The 16021-nt window shown below is 52.0% G+C and overlaps 1 protein-coding gene across 2 annotated transcripts in view; it reads right to left on the reverse strand.

Moving 5' to 3' along the window:
* Positions 1 to 16021, reverse strand: part of TRIM66 (tripartite motif containing 66) — a 90663-nt gene that overhangs the window by 26998 nt on the left and 47644 nt on the right. For both annotated transcript variants that reach the window (XM_063944047.1, XM_063944046.1), the window contains exons 12-15: positions 14678 to 14741; positions 13052 to 13226; positions 11966 to 12360; positions 9032 to 9167 (exon numbers count right to left, since the gene is read on the reverse strand). In XM_063944047.1, the coding sequence (XP_063800117.1) occupies positions 9032 to 9167; positions 11966 to 12360; positions 13052 to 13226; positions 14678 to 14741 (770 nt within the window). The remainder of the gene's footprint in view (positions 1 to 9031; positions 9168 to 11965; positions 12361 to 13051; positions 13227 to 14677; positions 14742 to 16021) is intronic.

The raw sequence follows: 16021 nt of genomic DNA on the forward strand, positions 1-16021 counted from the left end.
TGGACTGCAATAGTGGGAAACCACACAAAAACACGGAATGACACGCAATTGTATCCGGTTCTATGTGGAAACATCGTTTGTAGGGCAAGGTGGTAGCATCCTTGGGGGTGAGATTTTGGGCAGATTGGGGGGACTCTTCCTAAGTATGGATTAATCTCTCAAGTGCATTTCCACATGCACAAAGGAGAATGTGTTTTGTAGGACAAAATGACGGAGGGGCTCCCAGCTTCCTGTGTTCCTGGGGAGGGGTCAGGGCAAAAAGGTGCCACATGCCTGAGGAGCACAGGCAGGGGATGAGGAGGTGTGTGGGGCACAGACAGGTGATGAGGAGGTATGTGGGGCACAGACAGGTGATGAGGAGGTATGTGGGGCACAGACAGGTGATGAGGAGGTATGTGGGGCACAGACAGGTGATGAGGAGGTGTGTGTGGCACAGACAGGTGATGAGGAGGTGTGTGGGGCACAGACAGGTGATGAGGAGGCGTGTGTGGCACAGACAGGTGATGAGGTATGTGTGGCACAGGCAGGTGATGAAGACGTGTGTGGGGCACAGACAGATGAGAAGGAGGTGTGTGGGGCACAGACACATGAGGAGGAGGTATGTGGGGCACAGACAGGTGATGAGGAGGCATGTGAGGCACAGACAGGTGATCAGGAGGTGTGTGGGGCACAGACAGATGAGGAGGAGGTATGTGGGGCACAGACAGGTGATGAGGAGGCATGTGGGGCACAGACAGATGATGAGGAGGTGTGTGGGGCACAGACAGGTGATGAGGAGGTATGTGGGGCAGACAGGTGATGAGGAGGTATGTGGGGCAGACAGGTGATGAGGAGGTGTGCGGGGCACAGACAGGTAATGAGGAGGTGTGTGGGTGACAGACAGGTGATGAGGAGGTGTGCGGGGCACAGACAGGTGATGAGGAGGTATGTGGGGCACAGACAGGTGATGAGGAGGCGTGTGTGGCACAGACAGGTGATGAGGTATGTGTGGCACAGGCAGGTGATGAGGATGTGTGTGGGGCACAGACAGATGAGAAGGAGGTGTGTGGGGCACAGACACATGAGGAGGAGGTATGTGGGGCACAGACAGGTGATGAGGAGGCATGTGAGGCACAGACAGGTGATCAGGAGGTGTGTGGGGCACAGACAGATGAGGAGGAGGTGTGTGGGGCACAGGCAGTTGATGAGGAGGTGTGTGGGGCACAGACAGATGAAGAGGAGGTGTGTGGGGCACAGACAGGTGATGAGGAGGCATGTGGGGCACAGACAGATGATGAGGAGGTGTGTGGGGCACAGACAGGTGATGAGGAGGTATGTGGGGCAGACAGGTGATGAGGAGGTGTGCGGGGCACAGACAGGTAATGAGGAGGTGTGTGGGTCACAGACAGGTGATGAGGAGGTGTGCGGGGCACAGACAGGTGATGAGGAAGTATGTGGGGCACAGACAGGTGATGAGGAGGTGTGTGGGGCACAGACAGGTGATGAGGAGGTGTGTGGGGCACAGACAGGTGATGAGGAGGTATGCAGGGCACAGACAGGTGATGAGGAGTTATGTTGGGCACAGAAAAGTGATAAGGAGGTGTGTGGGGCACAAACAGGTGATGAGGTATGTGGGGCACAGACAGGTGATGAGGAGGTATGTGGGGCAGACAGGTGATGAGGAGGTATGTGGGGCACAGACAGATGATGAGGAGGTGTGTGGGGCACAGACAGGTGATGAGGAGGCGTGCGGGGCACAGACAGGTGATGAGGAGGCGTGTGGGGCACAGACATGTGAGGAGGTGTGCGGGGCACAGACAGGTGATGAGGAGGTGTGCGGGTCACAGACAGGTGATGAGGAGGTATGTGGAGCACAGACAGATTATGAGGAGGTGTGCGGGGCACAGACAGGTGATGAGGAGGTGTGTGGGTCACAGACAGGTGATGAGGAGGTGTGTGGGGCACAGACAGGGGATGAGGAGGTGTGTGGGGCACAGACAGGTGATGAGGAGGTCTGCGGGGCACAGACATGTGATGAGTAGGTATGTGAGGCACAGACAGGTGAGGAGGAGGTGTGTGGGGCACAGACAGGTGATGAGGAGTTATGTGGGGCACAGACAAGTGATGAGGAGGTGTGTGGGGCACAGACAAGTGATGAGGTATGTGGGGCACAGACAGGTGATGAGGAGGTATGTGGGGCAGACAGGTGATGAGGAGGTATGTGGGGCACAGACAGGTGATGAGGAGGCGTGTGGGGCACAGACAGATGATGAGGAGGTGTGTGGGGCACAGACAGGTGATGAGGAGGCGTGCGGGGCACAGACAGGTGATGAGGAGGCGTGTGGGGTACAGACATGTGAGGAGGTGTGTAGGTCACAGACATGTGATGAGGAGGTATGTGAGGCACAGACAGGTGATGAGGAGTTATGTGGGGCACAGACAAGTGATGAGGAGGTGTGTGGGGCACAGACAGGTGATGAGGTATGTGGGGCACAGACAGGTGATGAGGAGGTATGTGGGGCAGACAGGTGATGAGGAGGTATGTGGGGCACAGACAGATGATGATGAGGTGTGTGGGGCACAGACAGGTGATGAGGAGGCGTGTGGGGCACACACAGGTGATGAGGAGGCGTGTGGGGCACAGACATGTGAGGAGGTGTGTAGGTCACAGACATGTGATGAGGAGGTATGTGAGGCACAGACAGGTGATGAGGAGGTATGTGGGGCACAGACAGGTGCTGAGGAGGTGTGTGGGGCACAGACAGGTGATGAGGTATGAGGGGCATAGACAGGTGATGAAGAGGTATGTGGGGCAGACAGGTGATGAGGAGGTGTGTGAGTCACAGACAGGTGATGAGGAGGTATGTGGAGCACAGACAGGTGATGAGGAGGTGTGTGGGGCACAGAAAGGTGATGAGGAGGTGTGTGGGTCACAGACAGGTGATGAGGAGGTGTGCGGGGCACAGACAGGTGATGAGGAGGTGTGTGGGTCACAGACAGGTGATGAGGAGGTATGTGGAGCACAGACAGGTGATGAGGAGGTGTGCGGGGCACAGACAGGTGATGAGGAGGTGTGCGGGGCACAGACAGGTGATGAGGAGGTGTGCGGGGCACAGACAGGTGATGAGGAGGTGTGCGGGGCACAGACAGGTGATGAGGAGGTATGTGGAGCACAGACAGGTGATGAGGAGGTATGTGGAGCACAGACAGATGATGAGGAGGTGTGCAGGGCACAGACAGGTGATGAGGAGGTGTGTGGGTCACAGACAGGTGATGAGGAGGTATGTGGAGCACAGACAGATGATGAGGAGGTGTGCGGGGCACAGACAGGTGATGAGGAGGTGTGTGGGTCACAGACAGGTGATGAGGTGTGTGGGGCACAGACAGGTGATGAGGAGGTGTGTGGGGCACAGACAGGTGATGAGGAGGTGTGCGGGGCACAGACAGGTGATGAGGAGGTGTGCGGGTCACAGACAGGTGATGAGGAGGTATGTGGAGCACAGACAGATGATGAGGAGGTGTGCGGGGCACAGACAGGTGATGAGGAGGTGTGTGGGTCACAGACAGGTGATGAGGAGGTGTGTGGGGCACAGACAGGGGATGAGGAGGTGTGTGGGGCACAGACAGGTGATGAGGAGGTGTGCGGGGCACAGACATGTGATGAGGAGGTATGTGAGGCACAGACAGGTGAGGAGGAGGTGTGTGGGGCACAGACAGGTGATGAGGAGTTATGTGGGGCACAGACAAATGATGAGGAGGTGTGTGGGGCACAGACAGGTGATGAGGTATGTGGGGCACAGACAGGTGATGAGGAGGTATGTGGGGCAGACAGGTGATGAGGAGGTATGTGGGGCACAGACAGGTGATGAGGAGGTATGTGGGGCACAGACAGGGGATGAGGAGGTGTGTGGGGCACAGACAGGTGATGAGGAGGTGTGTGAGGCACAGACAGGTGATGAGGAGGTATGTGAGGCAGACAGGTGATGAGGAGGTATGTGGGGCAGACAGGTGATGAGGAGGTATGTGGGGCACAGACAGGTGATGAGGAGGTATGTGGGGCACAGACAGGTGATGAGGAGGTATGCAGGGCACAGACAGGTGATGAGGAGTTATGTGGGGCACAGACAAGTGATGAGGAGGTGTGTGGGGCACAGACAGGTGATGAGGAGGTATGTGGGGGCACAGACAGGTGATGGAGGTATGTGAGGCAGACAGGTGATGAGGAGGTATGTGGGGCAGACAGGTGATGAGGAGGTATGTGGGGCACAGACAGGTGATATGGAGGTATGTGGGGCACAGACAGGTGATGAGGAGGTATGTGGGGCACAGACAGGTGAACAGGAGGTGTGTGGGGCACAGACAGGTGATGAGGAGGTGTGTGGGGCACAGACAGGTGATGAGGAGGTGTGTGGGGCACAGACAGGCGATGAGGAAGTGTGTGGGGCACAGACATGTGATGAGGTGTGTGGGGCCCAGACAGGTGATGAGGAGGTGTGTGAGGCACAGACAGGTGATGAGGAGGTATGCGGGGCACAGACAGGTGATGAGGAGGTATGTGGGGCACAGACAGGTGATAAGGAGGTATGTGGGGCACAGCCAGGTGATGAGGAGGTGTGTGGGGCACAGACATGTGATGAGGAGGTGTGTGGGGCACAGACATGTGATGAGGAGGTGTGTGGGGCACAGACAGGTGAGGAGGAGGTGTGTGGGGCACAGACAGGTGATGAAGAGGTATGTGGGGCACAGACAGGTGATGAGGAGGTGTGTGGGGCACAGACAGGTGATGAGGAGGTGTGTGGGGCACAGACAGGTGATGAGGAGGCGTGTGGGGCACAAACAGGTGATGAGGAGGTGTGTGGGTCAAAGACAGGTGATGAGGAGGTGTGTGGGGCACAGACAGGTGATGAGGAGGTATGTGGGGCACAGACAGGTGATGAGGAGGTATGTGGGGCAGACAGGTGATGAGGAGGTACTTGGGGCACAGACAGGTGATGAGGTGGTGTGTGGGGCACAGACAGGTGATGAGGAGGTGTGTGGGGCACAGACAGGTGATGAGGAGGTGTGTGGGGCACAGACAGGTGATGAGGAGGTGTGTGGGGCACAGACAGGTGATGAGGAGGTATGCGGGGCACAGACAGGTGATGAGGAGGTATGCGGGGCACAGACAGGTGATGAGGAGGTATGTGGGGCACAGACAGGTGATGAGGAGGTGTGTGGGGCACAGACATGTGATGAGGTGTGTGGGGCCCAGACAGGTGATGAGGAGGTGTGTGGGGCACAGACAGGTGATGTGGAGGTATGCGGGGCACAGACAGGTGATGAGGAGGTATGTGGGGCACAGACAGGTGATGAGGAGGTATGTGGGGCACAGACAGGTGATGATGAGGTGTGTGGGGCACATACATGTGATGAGGAGGTGTGTGGGGCACAGACAGGTGATGAGGAGGTGTGTGGGGCACAGACAGGTGATGAGGAGGCGTGTGGGGCACAGACAGGTGATGAGGAGGCGTGTGGGGCACAAACAGGTGATGAGGAGGTGTGTGGGTCAATGACAGGTGATGAGGAGGTGTGTGGGGCACAGACAGGTGATGAGGAGGTATGTGGGGCACAGACAGGTGATGAGGAGGTATGTGGGGCAGACAGGTGATGAGGAGGTACTTGGGGCACAGACAGGTGATGAGGTGGTGTGTGGGGCACAGACAGGTGATGAGGAGGTGTGTGGGGCACAGACAGGTGATAAGGAGGTGTGTGGGGCACAGACAGGTGATGAGGAGGTATGCGGGGCACAGACAGGTAATGAGGAGGTATGTGGGGCGCAGACAGGTGATGAGGTATGCAGGGCACAGACAAGTGATGAGGAGGTGTGTAGGTCACAGACAGGTGATGAGGAGGTATGTGGGGCACAGACAGGTGATGAGGAGGTATGTTGAGCACAGGCAGGTGATGAGGATTTATGTGGGGGCACAGGCAGGTGATGAGGTATGTGGGGCTCAGACAGGTGATGAGCAGGTGTGTGGGGCACAGACAGGTGATGAGGAGGTATGTGGGGCACAGACAGGTGATGAGCAGGTGTGTGGGGCACAGACAGGTGATGAGGAGGTATGTGGGGCACAGACAGGTGATGAGGAGGTATGTGGGGCACAGACAGGTGATGAGGAGGTATGTGGGGCACAGACAGGTGATGAGGAGGTATGTGGGGCACAGACAGGTGATGAGGAGGTATGTGGGGCACAGACAGGTGATGAGGAGGTGTGTGTGGCACAGACAGGTGATGAGGAGGTATGTAGGGCACAAACAGGTGATGAGGAGGTGTGTGGGGCACAGACAGGTGATGAGGAGGTGTGTGGGCACAGACAGGTGATGAGGAGGTGTGTGGGGCACAGACAGGTGATGAGGAGGTGTGTGGGTCACAGACAGGTGATGAGGAGGTATGTGGGGCACAGACAGGTGATGAGGAGGTGTGTGTGGCACAGACAGGTGATGAGGAGGTATGTAGGGCACAAACAGGTGATGAGGAGGTGTGTGGGGCACAGACAGGTGATGAGGAGGTGTGTGGGCACAGACAGGTGATGAGGAGGTGTGTGGGGCACAGACAGGTGATGAGGAGGTGTGTGGGTCACAGACAGGTGATGAGGAGGTATGTGGGGCACAGACAGGTGATGAGGAGGTATGTGGAGCACAGACTGAGTCCAGGCAGAAATGGGCTGTTCATCGGCGTGTTATGGGAGTGTCAGGGGCATTTCACTTTAAGCGGCTGCATTCTCAAGCGCACTGCCACAGGCACTGGAGGCCATGGTCAGACGCACAGCCGCAGGCACTGGAGGCCATGGTCAGACGCACAGCCGCAGGCACTGGAGGCCATGGTCAGACGCACAGACGCAGGCACTGGAGGCCATGGTCAGACGCACAGCCGCAGGCACTGGAGGCCATGGTCAGACGCACAGCCGCAGGCACTGGAGGCCATGGTCAGACGCACAGCCGCAGGCACTGGAGGCCATGGTCAGACGCACAGCCGCAGGCACTGGAGGCCATGGTCAGATGCATAGCCGCAGGCACTGGAGGCCATGTTCAAATGCATAGCCGCAGGCACTGGAGGCCATGGTCAGACGCAAAGCCGCAGGCACTGGAGGCCATGGTCAGACGCATAGCCGCAGGCACTAGAGGCCATGGTCAGACGCAAAGCCGCAGGCACTGGAGGCCATGGTCAGATGCATAGCCGCAGGCACTGGAGGCCATGGTCAGACGCACAGCCGCAGGCACTGGAGGCCATGGTCAGACGCACAGCTGCAGGCACTGGAGGCCATGGTCAGATGCACAGCCGCAGGCACTGGAGGCCATGGTCAGACGCATAGCCGCAGGCACTGGAGGCCATGGTCAGATGCATAGCCGCAGGCACTGGAGGCCATGGTCAGACGCAAAGCCGCAGGCACTGGAGGCCATGGTCAGACGCACAGCCGCAGGCACTGGAGGCCATGGTCAGACGCATAGCCGCAGGCACTGGAGGCCATGGTCAGATGCATAGCCGCAGGCACTGGAGGCCATGGTCAGATGCATAGCCGCAGGCACTGGAGGCCATGGTCAGACGCAAAGCCGCAGGCACTGGAGGCCATGGTCAGACGCATAGCCACAGGCACTAGAGGCCATGGTCAGACGCAAAGCCGCAGGCACTGGAGGCCATGGTCAGACGCACAGCCGCAGGCACTGGAGGCCATGGTCAGACGCATAGCCGCAGGCACTGGAGGCCATGGTCAGATGCATAGCCGCAGGCACTGGAGGCCATGGTCAGATGCATAGCCGCAGGCACTGGAGGCCATGGTCAGACGCAAAGCCGCAGGCACTGGAGGCCATGGTCAGACGCATAGCCGCAGGCACTAGAGGCCATGGTCAGACGCAAAGCCGCAGGCACTGGAGGCCATGGTCAGATGCATAGCCGCAGGCACTGGAGGCCATGGTCAGACGCACAGCCGCAGGCACTGGAGGCCATGGTCAGACGCACAGCTGCAGGCACTGGAGGCCATGGTCAGACGCACAGCCGCAGGCACTGGAGGCCATGGTCAGACGCATAGCCGCAGGCACTGGAGGCCATGGTCAGATGCACAGCCGCAGGCACTGGAGGCCATGGTCAGACGCACAGCTGCAGGCACTGGAGGCCATGGTCAGACGCAAAGCCGCAGGCACTGGAGGCCATGGCCAGACGCACAGCCGCAGGCACTGGAGGCCATGGTCAGACGCAAAGCCGCAGGCACTGGAGGCCATGGTCAGACGCAAAGCCGCAGGCACTGGAGGCCATAGTCAGACGCATAGCCGCAGGCACTGGAGGCCATAGTCAGACTCACAGCCGCAGATACCGGAGGTCAGACGCAAAGCCGCAGATACCGGATGTCAGACGCACAGCCGCAGATACCGGAGGTCAGACGCACAGCCACAGGCACTGGAGGCCATGGTCGGACGTAGAAATTCCACCTGCCATAGATTCAAGTGTTGATGGTGTGACCGGTATTACAGTGTGCATGGGTGATAAAAGTGGATGTCTCAGACCTTGCACAGATGTACAACAGGGGAGGAGTCTGTAGCAGCATTTACATAAACCCGCTGGTGGGCGTCAGCCAGTAGACGCTGTTGCGTGAGACTCAGGATCAGGCCGGTCTCCAGTTATCTCTGAGCCTCATGGTTGTGCGGAAATTACTATTGTACCATTTCAGTTTCTCCCATACATGCAGATGAAGCCTGAGCTCGTCCCTTGGGGGTGCCCGTCGGTCACACCGGTCATTGCCCATTGGTTATATAGTGCTCCAGTAGGGAAAATCGTAAGGTTCATCCTATATAATAAAAGGCTAACTCCTTACCTCTATGGGGGGATGATGGAAGTGTGTTGCATGCCAGCGGCCACTAGATGGCGCCCGACAGAGCAATTCAAGTATTGATCTGTTCGGGCGTGCACAGCCGTTGGTGCTGACATTATGTTGTGCCATAATTTTGATGGGCTGGTAACTAGTTTATTCAGAATTATGACCTTACAATGTACACATCCCCATTTACTTATGTTACTTACCCTCTGGTCATAGGCATTGAGGTGAGGTAACATTCCCTCTTCTATTTTATTTTCTCTGCTATACCGGATATTGTCGCAGTCGTATTCCACTTCTGGCTTGTTCAGATTGCGGCACAGTGTACACACCCATTCACCACTGCAAGGAATACACAAGATTACTCCTAAATCCCAAATGTTTCGACCTGACCAACAAGACCAGGGGATATGGTTACGAAAATTTGATTTTGAAAAACACTTTGTGAGTCTTCAAAATCGATTGAAATCGATTCCTTTTGAGTTTCTAAACTTTTAGAAAAATCCCTTATTTACTAAAAATCGATTTTGCATTCGATTTTCAAATCAAATTTGATGTTGAGCAGTTTTTTTATTCAATTCTGAGTTGAATTTATGAGATTTCTTCCTAAATCGAACCTCAAATCCCCAATGAAATCCCCAGCGAAATCAAATATAATATCAAATAGAATTTCCTCATTGCTTCCTATTGGTCCAAAAGTATCACATGCACACTAATTAAAGGGGAAGTTCTCTCTCTTTACACTGTTTTATACATGAAAACATAACTGATGATTAAAATTGTGTTGCTGTTTTTTTATTTATAAAAAAATATACAGATGAAATAGTTGGTAATAAAATAAATCCTAATCTGCCTTCCTGTCTGCATTCAACTTTTTGTGTTCACATAGTCAGTTTTTGGTAACTAAACCTCTGCCTGCTTCCCTGTTTATTGCATAATCTGGGGGGAGTGGTTTATTTAATGCTTGTTTATGCAATAGACGGCGGCCAAGCACAATATCAAACAATTTTGCTAAATTATATAATAATATGACTTCCAAATATATTTTTTTTAAATAAACCAAAGGTGCACTCTGTTATGGGTTGGGTGGCTATATGTGCCTCTTTATACTTATGCTCAGCAGGAGTTTGATGATTTGTTAATGGAGTCAAAAGCCAAAAGCAACAGCCATAGCCAAAATAAGCTTTCTTGGTGGAAGGGGAACAAACTAGAACAATACAATAACAATTACTATTAGCTTCTTTATTAGCAAATACTGGTATCTTATTCATCAACCATCCCTCTGACATTTGTCCCACAAGAATTTTTGCAGATAGGGATTAATTACTGAGGATGTAGGCATCATGGGACGAAACAGGAGAGCCAGTTACAAAATTCATTATATCATCCAGCCAAATTGCCCAATATTGTGCTCTGTTGCTATCTATTGCACATTCATGGAAAAAGTATGCTGTCTGTAAGTATAAATATGTGCACTATTAAATTAATGAAGCTACTGATGGTGCTCTGATTGATCCTGCAGGGTTATCTCAGTCAGATGGTGTTTTGCATTGTGCAGGTAGGTGCACAACATACCATAACTTTGGACATCCATTATCACTAATTCTACACTGCCCTACTACTTAAACAGTCGGCACTGTCAATTTCCTACCATTAGAATGGGTTTAGAAGCCAAAATCAAATTTCTAACATCATTCTAAACATTTGGGGATTTGAAGTTCAATTTAGAGTACGATTTAAAGTTCAATTTCAAATCGAACTTTAGTAAATGAGGGGATTCTATGTTGGGCTATAAGAAAACATTGATGTTATTCAGAAATTGGATTTCTATTGGGATGTGAGTCGAATTTGGCAATAGAATCGATTTGACATTCGATTTGGGCTTTAGTAAATCTCTTCAATTCAAATTGAATGGAAATCAAAAGACAAATCCCTTGAATCACCAAAATCCAACTTTAGTAAATTTTGCCTGAGAAATTCAGTATTGCCAGGTTACTTCACTTGTGCTGCAGATCCATATCCAGCCATCAGATGGCAGCAGAACCGTTCTGAGGTCTCCTCTCTGCATAGTGGTATAAACAGCTATTGCTGCAGACCCATATCCAGCCAAAAGATGGCAGCAGAGCCGTTCTGAGGTCTCCTCTCTGCATAAAGGTAGGGGTCATTTACAAACGGCTAGGTTAGGTATAGGCTGCAGGGGAAGGGTTGGGCTGCAGGAAGGGGGGGTTAGGTTTAGGCTGCGGGGAGGGAGGCTTAGGTTTAGGCTGCGGGAAGGAGAGGGGGTTAGGTTTAGGCTGTGGGAAGGGGGGTTAGGTTTTTGCACCACCGGGGAGGCTTAAAGATAGGCTGTGGAGGGGGGGAGGGTTAGGTTTAGGCTGCAGTAAGGGAGGGTTAGGGGGTGAGGGGTAGCATGATTACCTGATCCCTGTCGGGATTCTAAACAGCAGGATGCCGCGGTTGGTATTCTGAACGCCGGCATTCCAATCTCAACCCGATACACCTGCCCATGTCACTGACCACTTTGTCAATCTAGAATGAGATCTTGTGCCCTGCACCCACACTAAGCTGATGCAATACCGGCAGCGCAGAGATCACCGGATAAGTGACTTATAGTAACACCTCTCTGGGGACTCTCTTTTTAGTACATTTCAGGGCTAAGACATACTGTATCGGTGCATTAAGCAAAATGTCTCTTAGTGCTTAGATAATGTTAGTACATTGACCTCTAAATCCCAAATACTAACACTTTAGGACCACGCCCTCCATTAAATGTATTTTTTTATATTGTTCTAATACCATTCTAATATATAGCGAAGGATTGAAGGCCTTTGGTGGGGTGACAAGGGCTCAGCGCCTTAATACATAGCAATATCCTAGTGTAACTACTAGACTGTCTGCCAGCTTCTTTCCTTATCTTCTGCGCCTACAATATATATATAAAGCATCATTATCTTACAAATGGAGTGTTCCTCCTAATCCAAGATCAGTGTCACAGGGAGGAAACTGTTTGCTACTTTATCTCTCTCCACTATATCCCTCTCTATGGCATGATACATCTCCCCCTGTATGCGGCAAGAATAACTGTATCTAGCTGAGGGACCCATAGAACCTTGAGATGACCACAGGCATTTGCACCGTACCCTGGGAAGCTGAGCAGAGCTGGCACGTGGCAGGACAGGTGGAAGACCTTGGGACATTTGTCACAGCAGAGCATCTCCCCTCCATTCAGGCACACGGCACAGAAATCCTCATTCTCAATGTGGTTGGGGTCATCAGACTTTTTCACCATGGGCATCCCCGAAGTCATTTTACATTCTTGGGTCTGTTCAGCCAGGGACTCAGGCTCCATAATGTGTCTGATCTCCTGGGATCCTCCAGTGTAAGAGTGTATCCGGGGAAAAGGGTGCGGAGGTGGTGGAGGCACTGGCAACGGATGACCTGAGTCCTGGGGTAGAGGGTCTGATCCGTACGGTGATGTGGGCTGTGGTGGAACCTCTGTGGATTGAGCGGACGAGCCCATGCTGTCTGGATTAACCTAGAACATCAATAAATATTTTATTAAGGTTTTAAACTTACCCAGAAGCCCATATTCCCCCCACTATGAGACGTTACAGCTTGTTGCAGGATCAAAGACATTGTCTGAAATCAAATTAGATTACTCAGAATATGAAACGAATGTTTATTCACTAAAAATTTAAGGGGGCTGATCTTCAGACATTCAAGAAGACCATAGAGGATTGTAGGAGATCTGGACAAACATTTCAGGAATCTGATCCGTTGACAGAAGTATCAATGATCTGTTGGTTTAAAGGGACAATCCCCACTCTGTCAGTCATGGCGCCTGACCAATGTGTGCTTTGGTGGAGATCCTCATAGTTACCTGACCTCAACTGCACCCCACCACAAACCCAAGGTGGAACAAAGCCCTCTGCAGGTGCCAGAGCATCACAGCCACCCCCATCATCTTGCCCTTTGGATACAAGTATGTACAGTAACTAATGCAGCAGATGAATGAATGATCCACTACTACCGTCCAAACAAGGATCACATATGTTTAACCTGTGCAGGTCAGGTCTGGCTAGATGCTCCTCTTCCTGCTAGTGTTGGGTCCCAACAAAGCACTTTCTGGGAGGAAACTATTAAAAAAGGAATTTTCCTAAAATGGACATCCCCTTTAGAGACCCATGAGACCTTCAGCAATATAACAGAACTGCTCCTGGACCTACCTTTATGGACATACTTTTGGATCTGGCGCCATACTTAATAAGTAACCGTAGAGATCCATCTTCATCTTTTTTCTGAGGCTGCACCTTAAAGACGGGGAGCTCTCCGAAATCCGGGGGGCAGATCTTCAGGCGTTCCAGGCGAACATATGGGATTTTAGTTTCTTTAGGTTCCGGCCTGAACAAAGAGAGAGTATAATCTGGTAACGGCTATTGTGTATGTCGAACAGGGGAGACCTCCAGGGTCTCTGTATCTCCATCATGTATCTGACTGTAGTCAACTTTATTCTCAACAATTACTGTACATGCAGATTCGCAAAAAGCGAGGTTCCTATCACCTAATTATCATCAATGTCCCCCGATATATTTGCACTTTGGACCCTGATTATACTTCTAATTATTGGCAATAGTTGAAAGTGTTGTTTCCCCGTTTCCTGTTGTCTTCTTCTGATTGGCACCATCAACTCCAGTTTCCATAATGACTGGCAGGGCATGCTGCTACTTGTAGTCTCACAGCAGCTGGCGTGCAACCACTTCTCTAAACGTGTCTAGGCGCTAACCCAAAATTAATTTTGCGTATTCAGTATTAGAGGAGCAACCTCTGGTGGGTAACAAATAAAATCAAGAGACAACTGGAGGGTATTGGAAATGTGTGTGCAGTGTGACCCCCAAAACTGACAGAGTGTATAGCGCAACTGAGGGAAAGTCACATCTGACTGGTCACACAAGTCTGTTTGTCTGATCCAGATTACAATGAACTCTGTGCAAGGTTTCAGGAGTTTCTAATCCGGAGCAGTAACCACAGGCTAGGTGCATGCCCTCGTCCCTAATCTCAAGGTTGTCTTTGAAGTCCAGGTTGTGATATCCCAGCTGGGTCTCAGTATTGATCACTGGCCAGTTCTTACATGGAAAAAGGGTGATAACGACCTTTCTAAAAAAGATCCATTACCCTTAAAACATTCTTCTTAGCACTTCATCCTTTCTTGCGTACATCTAGCAGTGACTATCTATCATCGTCACCCATACCTCCCAACATGACCCTCTCCAGGAGGGACACAATGCTCTGCTTCTGGACTTTTCTCTTCATTTAAGATCGCTGGCACCTGTGTTGAACGGGTTAATGGATAAGGAAGGTGTTTCACCACAGGTGATGGCAATCATACACTAAGAGGGAAGTCCAGAAGCAGAGCATTGTCCCCCTCCTGGAGAGGGTCATGTTGGGAGGTATGTGATAGGGAATATAGGTTGTAAGTTCTGCTGGGGCAGGGACTGAGGGGGAAGACTGAAATATTCCCTGTAAAGAGGTGGGTAATATGGGCCTGATTCAAGTTTGCAAGTAAAGCCAAATAAACATAAAGTTCTTTGTGTCTGGAACAAACCATGCTGCCAAGCAGGGGGAGTAAGTACATTTATGTTTTCTGTGCAGGGTAAATACTGGCTGCTTTTGCATGTTAGACAGCTTTATTTTTAAACTGCAATTTAGATTTCAGTTTGAACACACCCCACCCAAATCTAACTCTCTCTGCACATGTCACAGCTGCCCCCCCCCCCCCCCTGCAGTACAGCATGGTTTTGCCCAGTTGTGTGCCTTTTTTGCTTTGTGTTATATATAATAGCAGATCTACTGACCTGCTGGTGTTTTCCTGGCTCTTCGGCTCCTCTGGGTAATGTTGCTGGAAGCGATTATCAGGATCTAGAAGAAATGTCAGGATGACATCAGTGTGTGCACTTACAGTTACGGTCAGTGTCGGAGTGGGGCATAAAGGGCCCATCGGGGAATGCAGTGGTAGGGGCCCATGTTTAGGGGTGTGGTCAGTCTCCAGAGGGGGTGTGGCCAGCCACTGCATCGGATTGCCTAACCATTAGAGAGTGCATGGGCTGGGCCTCTTGACAAATATATAAATACTGCTAGTGCGTGCATGATAATGTACCAGATAAATATTGGCAATGCACTGTAGAGAATACATCATAGTCCTGTGCAGTATAAGGTAACATACATTTTGACTGGTACTGTATGTATAATGTATAATTCAAGAACACAGCCTGGAACCGGTGGTTTCCCCTCTACCCCTGTGGGCCAGTCCGGCCCTGGTTACGGTGGGTACACATCAGACTGATATTGGCACGGTGTTCCGTATCGGAATGCTAAATTGTGCATATTGTCTGATGTATAGTATACACTTAATTTGCGCGCTCCTGCGGGTCGCATGCAACATCTACTGGTTGGCCTTATTGCACAGCCAATTGGACAATACCGCATGCAGCGCCATGCATATCAATGAAGGATGGAACAGTGATCGTTCCGTCGTTCATTAAATCTTCCTGGTGTGTACCGGTAATCTGGCATGGTCCGGGGCAAAGGGAAATTCCGAGTTGATCGCTCGCAAGCTACTTTTTGAAGCCGTGCAAACGCATAGCGCCGCCTACGGGGGGGGTGTATTCTCGCTTTGCATGTGTGTAAACGCATGTGCATTTGAGCGGGATGAAAAAGTTTTTTGCAGTTTCTAAGTAGCTCTGGACTTACTCAGCCGCTGCGATGACTTCAGCCTGTCTGGTCCTGGAATTGACGTCAGACACCCGCCCTGCAAACGCCTGGACACGCCTGCGGTTTCCCTACCACTCCCAGAAAGCGGTCAGTTGACACCCATAAACGCCCTCTTCCTGTCAATCTCCTTGCGATCGGCTGTGCGAATGGATTCGTCGCTAGAAGCATTGCACAGCAACGGTGCTGTTTGTACCCGTACAACACACGTGCGCATTGCGGTGCATACACATGCGCAGTAGTAACCTGGTCGCTGCGCTGCGAAAATGGCAGCGTGCGATCAACTCGGAATGAGGGCCATAATGTGATAATATATGTAACACACCTCTATAACCACCAATGGGATGTAGTCAGGATCCTGGCGGCCGGGATCCTGACGGTCAGAATATCGACGCCTGGCTCCCGACCGCCAGAATGCCGGCAGCGCCACC

This window comes from Pseudophryne corroboree, chromosome 11 (assembly GCF_028390025.1).
Source record: "Pseudophryne corroboree isolate aPseCor3 chromosome 11, aPseCor3.hap2, whole genome shotgun sequence".
Taxonomy (NCBI): Eukaryota; Metazoa; Chordata; class Amphibia; order Anura; family Myobatrachidae; genus Pseudophryne; species Pseudophryne corroboree.